General features: G+C 34.3%; 3 protein-coding genes across 3 annotated transcripts; all 3 read left to right on the top strand.

The window, feature by feature from the left end:
* The first annotated feature begins 2664 nt into the window (after positions 1-2664).
* Positions 2665-4641, top strand: LOC148200240 (uncharacterized). The gene is made up of 3 exons (XM_088112874.1): positions 2665-2929; positions 3678-4273; positions 4348-4641. The coding sequence occupies exons 1-3, from the start codon at positions 2665-2667 to the stop codon at positions 4639-4641; spliced, it is 1155 nt and encodes a 384-aa protein (XP_087969000.1).
* A 129-nt stretch (positions 4642-4770) lies between these two features.
* On the top strand, positions 4771-5654 carry LOC148200239 (uncharacterized). Its single transcript, XM_088113260.1, has 2 exons — positions 4771-5280; positions 5361-5654. The coding sequence occupies exons 1-2, from the start codon at positions 4771-4773 to the stop codon at positions 5652-5654; spliced, it is 804 nt and encodes a 267-aa protein (XP_087969386.1).
* A 2089-nt stretch (positions 5655-7743) lies between these two features.
* Positions 7744-13223, top strand: LOC124821853 (Leucine-rich repeat protein kinase family protein). The gene is made up of 7 exons (XM_047293802.2): positions 7744-9896; positions 10004-10137; positions 10422-10665; positions 10961-11172; positions 11270-11295; positions 11723-11834; positions 12381-13223. Exons 1-7 carry the CDS (start codon positions 8558-8560, stop codon positions 12594-12596), a joined length of 2283 nt encoding a protein of 760 aa, XP_047149758.1. The 5' UTR covers positions 7744-8557; the 3' UTR covers positions 12597-13223.
* The last annotated feature ends 274 nt before the right edge of the window (positions 13224-13497 follow it).

The raw sequence follows: 13497 nt of genomic DNA, 5'->3' as shown, positions 1-13497 counted from the left end.
ACCAAACTCTACACTATAGATGTTTCAATTTTTGCATACATTCAACAAAATAGTGAAAGAAAAATCCCACAAAAAATACTATATCAGGAACTACATCTAGTTGTTTAATCACACCAGCCAAGCTCCACGCAATAGATTTTTCGAAGCTTTACATACACTTAACAAAATAGTGAAAGAAAAACAATACAAGAACCTAAGTCTCGAAGCTTACAAGGCTTGATTCCTTACCTTGTAACACCCTTTTACAAGATTGTTAGATAAAAAGTCAAACACCTCATGATTTTGATTTAATACTAAAAACAACCAAGTATAAAATATGATCATGTTTAGTCTAAAAGATAATATTTTATATAAACAATAAATCATATAAGAAGCAAGTGTCTCGTCGCTATAGATTTTTCAAGTTTTACATACACTTAACAAAATAGTGAAAGGAAAAAACACAAGAACCTAACCTAAGTCTCGAAGCTTACAAGGCTTGATTCCTTACCTTGTAACACCCTATTATAAGATTGTTAGATAAAAAAGGCAAACACCCCATGATTTTGATTTAACACTAAAAACAATAAAGTATAAAACATGATCATGCTTCGTCTAAAAGATAATATATGAACAATAAATCATGTAAGAAGCAAGTGTCTTTTCGTTATAGATTTTTCAAGTTTTACACACACTTAATAAAATAATGAAAGAAAAACAACACAAAAACCTAAGTCTCGAAGCTTACAAGGCTTGATTCCTTACCTTGTAACACCCTATTACAAGATTGTTAGATATAAAGTCAAACACCCCATGATTTTGATTTAATACTAAAAACAACCAAGTATAAAATATGATCATGCTTCGTCTAAAAGATAATATTTTATATGAACAATAAATCATATAAGAAGCAAGTGTCTCATCTAAAAGATGCTCTTAGACACTAAAGTAAGAAGCAAGTGTCTCGTCTAAAAGATGCTCTTAGCAATAAAGAAGAAGAAGAAGAATATTACTTTGGATCCCTAGGTAATATTCTCATTTATTTTCATATCCAATTCTCATTTATATTTATGTTCATATTCATTTTTCATTTATCTTCATATCCTTTATTTCTTTCAGCTAGTTTGCACGAAAGATGTTTAAGGTTAGACACATTTTAGTCGTTGGGAATAAGTTCACAATGGACCTGGATAGTGAACAATGTAATTGCAAGAAATGGATGATTAATGACATCCCTTGTTGTTATGTAATTGCAGTAATGAACTACTTAAATGTAGACCCAAATTTTTTTATTCTAAGTTGGTTCAGAAGATCCACATATGAAGACATATGGCTCCATCATTTATCTTGTTAATGGCCACCTGCTAAGAGAAAGAACAAACTTCCTAGATGTAATGCCACCATTTAAATGGAAGTTGCTTGGGAGGCCAAAGAAAAAAATAAGGTTGGAAGCATGGGAGCTAACTAGGGATTAGACCCAAATGAGTGTTGGTGGCCATAAAAAGAAATGTAGCATCTACAGTGAAGTTGGGCACAATAAAAATCATTGTCCTTTACGTCTTTACATCATAGAACCATCACAACCACAAACTACCAAATCTCCTATACCATCACAGCCACCAAGAACTCAATCCCCTCTATCATCACAGCCAGCAAGTACCCAATCCCCTCTACCATCATAGCAACCAAGTCCCCAATCTCCTCCCTAATCCCCTCTAACATCACAGTCACCAGGTCCCAAATCCCCTTAGCCACCACAAGCAACTCAAGAATCCATTCCAGAGTTAAGTCCACCAATGAGAAGGAAAAGGTTAGATATAAGAAGAAAACTCTTTAGATGTTAATTTATTTTCTTTCATTGGGAAAATTTGGATGTATTTTGTACTGATATTAACCACTTTAATTATGTACTTTGATGGTGATGTAATTTGATCAACTTTAATTAAGTACTTTGATGGTGTATATCTACTAATATTAAGCACTTACATTAAATGTATTTATATTAAGCACTTTGATGATGCCTTTCTTATAATGTTATTATGTTATTACGCCATAATCTTATGTTATTAAATGATTTATAACACTTCTATTACTATATTATGTCAGGTATCCTTCATATGTATCATAGTCATATACATTAGGGACCACATTGCACATTTTTTAATCAAAAGAGGACTAAATTGAACATTCCATAACGAAATCAGATTCTTCATTTCAACTCTTTATAATAGAGACTGATACATCATCCATTACATGAACCTACAAACATCAGCCTAAACACTTGAACCTAAACATTCACCTTAACAAAAGATACAATCACATTGCCCACCTAACAAACTTAAACAAAACTACAATATCAAAATGTTCAACACAATACCAACACAAACAGTTCCAACTAAGAAATTTATCCTTTATTCAATTCTTTCACTAAATTTTCTAGATCACATATCCTCCTCATTTGCCTAACAATTGTGACATCTCTTTCATCAACGTTTTCTTTAGAACACTACTTGAAAAAGTTACAAGACATCTCATTTGAAGATCCACCCTGTTACTCACCAAAATAACTTCAAAGTCAGGGAATGTATCAACACATAAATCCAATACACATAAAGTGAAAAGGGTATTCATAAAACCTTGTAATGACGACATCCCCAAAATTGTCTGCTAACATTCTTTGCAATTATGGCCACTTTGCTTATAGTAATATCACCACAATTGCAAATAGGAATTATCCCACCTCCCCTACAATCACCACCATGTGAGGATGAGAAACTTCTTTGCCCCATGTATTGGAACAAGAAGAACAACCTTGGGAAGAAGTCATTCCTATCTCGCCACAACGACTTTGCTCAATTTAGGGAAGAACTTCCACGAACCCTAACCCTTTCCTTTTACCCAATAAATTTAGCTTTTAACATTTCTACATCAATAAACCTGACATTGCGAAGTCAATTGACCTGAGCTTGTCATGCAATCAATAACTAGACAACTCATTCACTTTTGGTTAGGATAGACATTATACCATTAGCATTTTTAACATCGTAAGCAAAAAAGACCAATTTGAACCGATTTTAAAACATATGAAACCACTATGAACTTTTGAAAAATAGGAATATCACTTTTAACACAACTAACGAAACTAGGAACCACAATTGATATTAAACATTTATATATTTTTCTTCTAGTCGATTAAGGGAAGAAAGTTTGAAATCTAAAACTCGCAAATATTTTAAGATTTTGTAATCTATTTGGCACATATAAAACCACTAAAATATCCATTAAGAGTAGTTCTTTACTCTTATTCAAGACTCTTTCACCATATTTTGTTAGTACCAACTAGGGTGTGAATTATTTTGATATTCTATTTTAAATTATTATTATTATTATTATTCTTATTGTTATTGTTATTGTTGTTATTGTTATTATTATTGTTATTGATTGCATATTTTTCTGTCTTTTTTCTTTTCATCATTCTTTCTTATTTCTACTTTCTAAAACTGCTTAAATTTTAAAAATTAGAAAACAAAAAATATAAGGAAACATAACTTTTGAGTTGTTAATTTTGTTTAGACATTTATTTTCTAAAATAAACTTTTCTGTACGTTAAAATGAATATTTCCTCCACCCCAAATTAACTATAATTCTAGTTTCTTGTAATTCAAACTAACCACTGTTTCCGGTTTTCAATACTGTAGTTCAGCACAAGTGTGGAAGGGGTTTTGGTGGCAAAAGTGCAAATGTAGAATGGATTGCACAGGTTTTGGTTTCCAGATTTGTCAATGTTGCAGGCATGACAGTGAAACAAATCATAGATGAAATACAAAAGTCATATAGTATTGGAATAAGTCATTGGAAGGCTGGAAGAGCTAAGAGAATTGCAATGGATTGTTTAGTGGGTGATGGAGAACGACAATATGGTCGTTTGTATGACTATGTGGCTGAGTTATTAAGAGTCAAGGGTGGGACCTTCAAGATTAAGGTCAATCAACCCGAACCCACCTTGCAACCAAGGTTTGGGTCATTTTACATGTGTTTGGAGGGTTGTAAGCAGGGGTTTTTAGGTAGTTGCAGACCATTTATTGGTGTAGATGGTTGTCACTTGAAGACAAATTATGGAGGTCAGTTGTTAGTTGCAGTAGGAAGAGACCCTAATGACCAGTATTTCCCACTAGCTTTTGCTGTGGTAGAAACAGAATGCAAAGACACATGGATGTGGTTTTTGAGACACCTGCTTGATGATATTGGAGGAATAGATTGTCAAAGGTGGATCTTTATTTCGGATCAGCAAAAGGTACATTAAAATTTTTACTTTAGTTAGAAATTTATTTTGATTATGTAATACTTATTAGTGTATTATGGTTGCAGGGATTAATGTCAGTTTTTGATGATATCTTGAATGGAGTGGAACACAGGCTGTGTTTACGCCATTTATACAACAATTACAAGAAAAAATTTGGGGGAGGCTTGCTCATTAGAGACCTTATGATGGGGGCTGCCAAGGCAACATTCGATAAGGAATGGGAGAAAAAAATGGGTGAGTTAAAAAATGTGAATGTTGATGCCTTTAATTGGTTGATGGGTATACCAACTAAAAGTTGGTGTAAGCATGCTTTTAGTGCTTATCCTAGGTGTGATGTGTTGATCAATAACTTGTCATAATCATTTAATAGTACTATTTTAATGGCAAGGGACAAACCAATAATTTCAATGATGGAATGGATTAGATCATACATAATGAGTAGGTTTGCAAGTCTTAGAGAAAAAATTGACTCATATCCTGGTGATGTTATGCCTAAACCGAGGAAAAGATTGGATATGGAGGTTGAAAAGAGTGGGAATTGGCTTCCGGTATGGGAAGGGGGTTCACAGTTTGAAGTAACTCATGGCTTTACCATGGACAAATTTGTTGTTGATTTAAGTAATCACACATGTACTTGTTACTTGTGGGATTTGGTAGGAATACCATGTAGACATGCGGTTGCTGCCATTCATTACAAATCAGAAAACCCAGAACATTATGTTCATCCTTACTATAAGAAAGATGCCTATAGAACTTGTTATGCACCAATTATAAGTCCTATCAATGGACAACAACTTTGGCCTACATCTGACTCTCCACAACTACTACCTCCCATTTACAAAAGACCTCCTGGGAGGCCAAAAAAATTAAGAAGACGAGAAGTTGATGAATATGTGAGCCATGGAAAATTGTCAAAGACCAATACTGCTATAAGATGTAGCACTTGCAATGCATATGGACACAATGTAAGGACATGTAAAAAGAGCCAGAAAAGCAAGGTAAATCTTCTTGGTAATGTTATTTACAAGTTCATTTATTTACAACTATTTGTTATTTAACTATCTTACTCCTTTCGTAGGACAAAAGGGGGGCTTCTACATCAACACCTGGATCTGCATCAACAAGGGCTGCATCACAAGCTGGAAGGGGGGCATCTGCATCTGCATCACAAGCTGGAAGGGCTGCATCAATTGCTGGAAGGGGGGCATCTGCATCTGCACCACAAGCTGGAAGGAGATCAGCCACAGATGCACGGGCTGGGGCTGCATCAGCATCACAAGGTGGAGGATCTGCAACTATGCGTGAAGGGGCAAGAAGAACATCCACAAGATTGGCTGCACAAATTGTAGGGTCTCAAGGAAGTTGTAATTGAAAGATGTAATTTCAAACAAATTGTAGTGGCTGTAGGCTGTCAAGGAAGTTGTAATTAAAGTAGTGGCTGTAGTGGACCACTTTTTTGTCTTGTACTGTCTGTAACCCTTTAAACTATGCTGGGACCACTATTTGAACATCTTCTTTATGAATCAATATGGACCACATTGCTTTGCTTTTACTTATGTTGTAATTGTTTAAGCTGCTGTCTGGTTTTACTTATGCTGGGACCACTTACTTTTGGTGCTAAAGACCAACTCATACACTGATATTTTCATCTCGAAGCTTTTAGCCTCTGCTGGCAGTTAGTACATGTCAAATTTGGTCAAACAAAGTTGCTAAAATCATCACATTAACATTCCAAACTCGTTTCTGCAAAATTGACATTTAAACCCCCAAATTTTAAACACTTTTTCTGATAACTTGCAGAATTTGGTGATTTTAAACACAGCTATTAATATTTCCAAAGTATATAACACAAATGCACATAACACAACCATCAAGGCACAATTGAACTAAACTTCCACAGTTTATTCAATTTAAAACTTCCTTGTACATCCACATCACAACCTATCTAATTACAATTAACCTTCAACACAAACAGAATACAAAACATGGCAGTTAATGCCCATGACAATACAAAAAACACCAACATCATTTTGAAATTTTTTCTCTCTTCCTCTAATTTCTTCTTCAACTTGTCCTTCTTCTTCCTTAGATCCAACACAACATTTTCAATACACACTTCAACTTCTTCACTCTTCCTTTGTAAGCTTCCTTCCATTTTGAAATCTCCTTCATCAACCCATTCAAAGAAGTTACAGCTTGAATTACTCTGCAAATGAAAATTATAAATCAGCAATGCAATATTCAACACAATAAATAAAGCTTTTATTCTCACTTACTGCCCAATTTCTACATCTATAAAATAGTCTCCCTTTGTTCTTCAATGTAGTTGCCTTCAACAACAACAATCTTTCCCCACAACCACAGTTTTTTGAAGCTAAGTGAGATGATCCACAACTTTGGGACATTCCAGAACCTATGCTCCTTGGTGTGCAACCTCCTCTATCACCTTTCATTTCCCTTCAAAAGTGATTAACAAAGAAACTCAAGTTCGAAACCAGAACCCTTCAACAAAATCCTACATCCCCAAATCCATCCATCATTTTAAACCAAAACAAAGACAAATGTGAACTTACGTGCCCAACTCCACCAACGCCCAAGAAGGTGATATCCAAGCTTCAACCTTCTTTCCACTTTGTCTTTGCTCAAATCCTTCAGACAACACTATGCAATGAAACTAATAAACCAAACTTTACGAACGTTGGATTAACTTTGCATTTTAGCTGTTTAAACACGTGGAAAGAGACGTTAGAACACGTGGAAAGAGACGTTAGACACATCAGCATATTTTTCACGGTGTTAGTTTTGGAGGACTAAAACCATAGTTTCGAAAAGTATGAGGACTAAAGTGTACCTTACTTTGGAAGAGGGACGAAAACCAGAAATGACCAATAGTTTAGGGACTAAAAACATATTTAACCCATTAAAAAATGATAATATTATAAAAAATTGTATATTTATTATTATTATTATTATTTATATAAATATACCTTACTCGCCCGATATTTTAGACACAAAAATTATATAGAAATTAAATTGCAAGCAGACAATTGGGATTTCACGAGAGAGCTTTAAAGTTAAGAACATTAATTGTTTCTCTTCTAAAGCATCTTCTATAAATTGATATGTTTCTATTAAAAAAATAGTAAATATTTAAAATGAACAAAGTTTATCTCGCTTGATTTAATATGGAAATATTCGTATTTAATGATTTCAAAGTCTTACCTAAGTACTTCAATTTTAAATATAATAAATAAAAATTTTAAAATAAGAATACAAATGAAAATTTTAAAATAAGAATACAAATGAAAATTTTAAAATAAGAATACAAAGTATTAATATGTCATGAATTAACGAAAATATGTTATAAAAGTAATTAAGTAATGTCATAACGTGATTTGAAATTTAGGAGAGAGAAAATATATATATTATTAGTGGATAGAGATTCTGTACTGCATTATCTTTTTGAAGCTATGACCCTGCTCTGCTATCTCCTCTGTCCTTCACCTTCTCTCCAATAGTTACCGACCCCATTAATGGCAGCAACGCCACTTCAAACACCAAAATAAATGCCTTTCTCAGTCACCAGAGTATCACATTTTCAACTACCTCACTTGTTTTGTCCCATTTCAACACACGTTCACCATTCATTGAAGCCGCAATTTGTGCCCTTCCATTGTTATACTTACCAAGGTCCTGTTTCCCCTGTTCTGCTCTGTTACCCTCTGCATTCAACTACTACCAATAAATGGGTTCTTCTTTCTTTCTCCCGACAGGTGCAGGTCCAGGTGCTCCATGGTTTAAAGTTAAAGTTTTTACTAACCCAAGTCCGTGAACAATGTCCAAGTTTCCTCTTTTTCCTTGTTGGTTCTCTTTAATTGTAAAGTTAGAGTTGTTGATGCTGTGATCGAAACCGTTGACAGGGTTTTGATAAAAAGGGTGTGTGAATGTGATTTCGGTCACTCTGTTTGAAAGTTTTTGGAATCTCTGGGGCTATAATTGTGACTGTCTTAGTTGTGTTTGTCTATGATATCTTCAAATTTCTGCGATAAAGTTATGGTTTTTAGGGTCTCTGGCATTGCAACTGTGGTCGCATGGGCTGTGTTTGTCTGTGATTTCTTTTAATTTCAAGAACTGTGTGGCGAAACTGTAACCGCAAGTGCAATTTAGAATCTTCGCTGTTCAACAGAAATTTCTTCAGGGTGGTCTACTTTTGACTTCTTTGAGGTTTGAAGGATCTGTTTTGAGTCTTTGGGCATTCATCAAATCTGATGCGTTATGTTCCAAGGTGGTACAATGAGACAGTTTTGCTACCTTTATCTTGTTGTTCTTTCATGGTTCTTTTTCATCCCAAACACTTATGAGTTACAAGCTGCTCAGACACAAGCATTGCTGCAGTTAAGAGTTCATCTAGAGTATCCCTCTTCTTTACAGATATGGCAATATTACCAGGGGGACCTTTGTACGCTCTCTCCATCTGCAAACCTGAGCATTAAATGTGAAGATGATGAGGTAACTGAGCTTAAAATTACGGGTGAAAAATCTTCGAAGCCACCACGGTTCAATGGATATCCAGTTCCTAATCACACTCTATCCATGAATTTCTCCATTGATTCCTTTTTCATCACTTTGACAGAGTTGACCACCTTAAGGGTTCTTAGCTTGGTGTCCTTGGGGATTTGGGGGCCACTTCCTGATAAGATTCACAGTTTCACTTTGCTTCAAGTTTTGGACTTGAGTTCCAATTTCTTATTTGGAGCCATTTCACCAAAAATATCCACAATGGTAACGCTTCACACACTGACCCTTGATGACAATTATTTTAACACCACTATGCCCGATTCCTTTGATTCTCTGTCCAATCTGAATATCTTGAGTATGAAGAGCAATGGCTTAAAGGGTTCATTCCCCTCCTCACTGGGAAAAATTAAGACACTTGAAGTTATTTCCTTGTCCCACAATGAGTTGTCTGGTGACCTGCCTGGTCTCAGTTCTCTCACTGGCCTACATGTTCTGGATTTAAGAGAAAACCATTTAGAATCTGAACTACCATTGTTGCCAAAATATGTGGTCACTGTGCTGCTTAGCAATAACTCATTTTCAGGAGAGATACCTAAGCAGTTTCAAGAACTGGATCAGCTTCAACATCTTGATCTTTCTTCAAATTTTCTCAGTAAGACACCCCCATCTGCCTTGTTTTCTCTGCCAGAAATAAGTTATTTGAATCTGGCAAGCAATGTGCTAAGTGGGACCCTCCCAGACAAACTTAACTGTGGTAGCAAACTTGGGTTTGTGGACATTTCTCGTAACAAGCTAAGTGGTGGACTTCCTTCTTGCTTGGCGAATACATCTGACAGTAGAGTTGTTAGATATGCTGGAAACTGTCTATCTGTTGACTCTCAGAACCAGCACAGAAGGTCTTATTGCAAAGAATCCACCTCTGGATGGAAAAGCTTCAAGACATGGGAACTAGCTGTAGTAATGGCCATCGTTGTTGTACTTGTTCTTGTGGTTTTGGTTTCTAGCGTCTTCTTATGGAAAAAGTACCATTCCAGAAAGACAACTGGGCAAGATAACTCCTCGATAGCAGTTCCGTCAGAGATCCTTGCAAATGCTAGTAAGTATATAGGTTTCTTAGGCCATAGTGATGTGTTGTTGACTCTTAATTTTAAATTGGAATGCTGTTTTCCAACATAGGAATGACATGATTTGTGTTGTTTTCAGGATTTATTTCTCAAACAGTGAAGCTAGGAACACAAACTATTCCAACCTGTCGGCAATTTTCAATAGAGGAATTGAAGGAAGCCACAAAAAACTTTGATTTGTCAACTTATATTGGTCAAGGCTCCATGGGGAAGGTACAGTTCAACCACTTAAAATGTTACTGAAATATTGTATACACCTGAGGTGTGTTCTACAGTTCTACCAAGTCATCTTAAGGAGACAAAATTTCTTGAGTTTTCAGGAAGGTTGCAATTTCTGAAATCCTAGTTAAGGTTACACTATTTGCATGTCTTTTGGCCTTTACACCTTGTTAAGAGGTCAAATGATTTAAAATGTATGTGTAAAAATAAAAACACTTTGTGATACTTATTTTGTGTGCTCACTGAAATGCATCTTTAATTCTTCTGCCATATTACAGATGTACAAAGGTAAACTGGAGAATGGATCCTATGTGGCAATACGGTCTTTGGCTCTGTCAAAGAAATGCTCAATTCAAACTCTCAGAGCTAAATTGGATTTACTCTCAAAACTTCATCATCCAAATTTGGTTAGCCTTTTGGGTCATTGTATTGATGGTGGAGGACAAGATGATTCCAATTCCCATAAACTTCATCTTGTGTATGAGTATGTGCCAAATGGGAATTATCATGCTCATCTCTCAGGTTAGCATGGAAAAACGATAGCATGCATATTATTGAGTCAAGTTTCACCAATTATGTCTCTCCTTATCTTTATGGCTTCATGAATATCTGTAGTACTAATTCTGACCAATATTCTATCGAGATTAGGACAATTTAACTATTTCTTAAGTGATGATTGTATCTTCTCAATCCTTCATAACCTTTTCATTTTTCTTACTGTAATCATTATACTATAACTTGTAAAAGTTGTATTTGACATCACATCTTTCTGCTTGAAGGCTTCAATCCACTGATCTTCCTTCATTCAAACATGCAGAACTTTCTGTAGGGAAGGCACTTAAGTGGTCTGATAGATTGGCAATTTTAATTGGAGTTGCAAAGGCAGTGCATTTCTTACATACTGGTGTTATACCTGGCTGCTTTAGTAACCTACTGAAGACAAAAAATGTCTTGCTTGATGAATACTGCATTCCAAAACTAAGTGACTATGGTATGTCCATCATCACAGAAGAAATTGAAATGTTTGAGGTATGTTCCTGGCAACCCAATGTTGCATTTTTACCATTGTTTGACATAATTATGATTGATCCTCAATTCACTGTGTTGCCTCTTTTGTGTTGTACAGGCAAAGGGCGAGAAATCAAAGCCATGGTATGATACCAAAACTCAGTTTAGTTAACATAAACACCAAAACATATTAGTAGTTCAAATAAAGTTATGTTAGACATCACTGTAAATTTTGATATCTGAGCTAACATCCAAAGTTCATCTACCATTTGCCATCACAAGAAAAATTTATTTCCATATTATCATGAAAACCATGATTAGTTTTCACTCAAAACATGATTTCTTTACATATTAGGGTATTCTGTTTGCTTCCTTGAAGCCACTTCACTTCTCAATGCAACTACTTCTCCCAATTTTATGTGTAGTAATCACTTTTGATAATTTCCTGCCCTTGGATTGTGAAGGGTATGAAAGATGGAATACCCAAAGTTTGATGTCCTTTGTTATGCATAAATGTATTTTTGGTAGGAAAGATGGAATTACAAAGAAATTGTTCTTTTTTGTATTGTAGCCTAAGGACAAAAGCAGATGATGATGTTTATAATTTTGGATTCATCCTGTTCGAATCACTTGTTGGACCCATAGCATGCGACAGAGGTGAAACATTTTTCCTAAATGAAAAGGTTAGTGCTTTTTTAAACATTTGCCTTTTGCTTCTTGATGAATATAACTACTACTTCAATGAATTTAATCATATTTAAGTACTGATTATTTTTTCCTCAATTAGCAGAAAGAAAGTTGTAGAAGAATAAACTGTCAAAATATAAATTCCTTTTTTGCACTTAAAGATTTTCTTATATGTTTGTAATTCTTTACATATCACAAAATTGAAAAACAAAAAGTTCTGGTCGTTTAACATTTTAGTCAAATTCAAAATTGGAAGATAATCCCTCTAATGGCATATATCTAGACATGCCACATGCGGTCTTAAAATAATTCATGAAAACACATGACATGTCAAGATGCATGAAGCAAGTGATGATGGAGACATTTGAAAAAAAAAAGGTTAAATTTATGAGAAATCAATAAAAATAAAATATAATAAAATCTGAAACAAAAAAAAATTAACTTGATTGGTGTAAATTGATATGTAAACCTTTTACCTATTATTATAAAAAGATTAATTTTTTTAATGCAAGACCTAATGTGATAATTGGTGTGAATGACAGGCATCGTTTGGGAGTCAAGATGGTAGAAGAAAGATTGTGGATCCGATAGTGTTGACCACTTGCTCTCAAGAGTCTTTATCAATTGCAATATCAATAACAACCAAATGCATTTCTCCAGAATCTTCCCTTCGTCCCTCTTTTGAGGATGTCTTATGGAACTTACAGTATGCAGCTCAAGTCCAAGCCACAGCAGATGCAGACCACAAATCAGATTAATTCTACATCACATCATTTTTTTTAGGTCAAAGAGTGTAGTGGAGGAGACTCAATTACACCTTTAACGACTTTAGATATATTATTGAGTTTTTTCGGTATTCTCTTCTGCTGAACATTACCAATACATTGATGTTGATGTTTTAAAAATCTTTTAAATATATTTTAAAACATCAAAATCAATATGTATTTTGAAAGTACAGCAGAAGAATTATACAAAAGAAATTCAATAGAGAATCTAAATTCTTCCTTCTTTAACAATGTTGTTGAAGAAATCAATGATCTATAACTAAAAAACACAATGCAAATATAATGATATAATTGTAAACATGCTCACCCCATTCCTTTTTTTTTGTGTTTCTTCTAGAGCTTTTATAAGACTTAGTTAGAATCCATAAACCTTTTAAAAAAGAGTGGATTAGCCCTATGGAGCAAAATCATGAACTTAGGATGAGTGTTCTTAGAAGATATTTGGTGGAAATTGTAGTTTGTAACCATGGATTATGGAAGGTAAAATTCAAAGTGTTACAATTGATATAGTAGTGCTTGTTGTTATAAGTTGTAAATTTAATTTCATATTACAGAAAGAATATTGTTTGGATCAATGTGACTTCGAGTTGTTAGTGTGAATCATTGTATTGTACCTAAAATATTAGGTTTAATACTCTATTTTATTTTAAGTTTCGTTCGAAAATGTCAAATTAGTCTATCCTTTAACTATTTTTCTCTCTCTTTTACTTTTTCTGTGCAATGCAGGTTTTAGCAGATTTTTGTCAGATTTTACTTAATATACATTTTAATATAAATTCTTTATAAAACTTTTTTTAACCATTTTTTTTCTAGTCCCCATAATAACCTTTTAGTTTCATTGGTCCAATAAAATGGGGTAGGGTGACAGAGAGAA

The sequence above is a fragment of the Vigna umbellata genome, chromosome 4 (genome assembly GCF_029865625.1).
Source record: "Vigna umbellata cultivar VRB3 chromosome 4, Vumbellata_1.0, whole genome shotgun sequence".
Lineage (NCBI taxonomy): Eukaryota > Viridiplantae > Streptophyta > Magnoliopsida > Fabales > Fabaceae > Vigna > Vigna umbellata.
Note: the sequence above shows the minus strand (reverse complement) of the source record. Positions and strands in the feature narration are given on the sequence as shown.

Bases quoted from the DNA above. Each gene is read 5' to 3' on its own strand.
- LOC124821853 (XM_047293802.2), top strand. From the start codon at position 8,558: ATGTTCCAAGGTGGTACAATGAGACAGTTTTGCTACCTTTATCTTGTT. The intron at 10,138-10,421 runs GTACAGTTCAAC...GCCATATTACAG, and splicing joins GTCAAGGCTCCATGGGGAAG to ATGTACAAAGGTAAACTGGA. The intron at 11,296-11,722 runs GTATGATACCAA...TTTGTATTGTAG, and splicing joins GGCGAGAAATCAAAGCCATG to CCTAAGGACAAAAGCAGATG.
- LOC148200239 (XM_088113260.1), top strand. From the start codon at position 4,771: ATGCCTAAACCGAGGAAAAGATTGGATATGGAGGTTGAAAAGAGTGGG. The intron at 5,281-5,360 runs GTAAATCTTCTT...CTCCTTTCGTAG, and splicing joins AAAAGAGCCAGAAAAGCAAG to GACAAAAGGGGGGCTTCTAC.
- LOC148200240 (XM_088112874.1), top strand. From the start codon at position 2,665: ATGGCCACTTTGCTTATAGTAATATCACCACAATTGCAAATAGGAATT. The intron at 2,930-3,677 runs GTCAATTGACCT...TCAATACTGTAG, and splicing joins AATAAACCTGACATTGCGAA to TTCAGCACAAGTGTGGAAGG. The intron at 4,274-4,347 runs GTACATTAAAAT...TTATGGTTGCAG, and splicing joins TTATTTCGGATCAGCAAAAG to GGATTAATGTCAGTTTTTGA.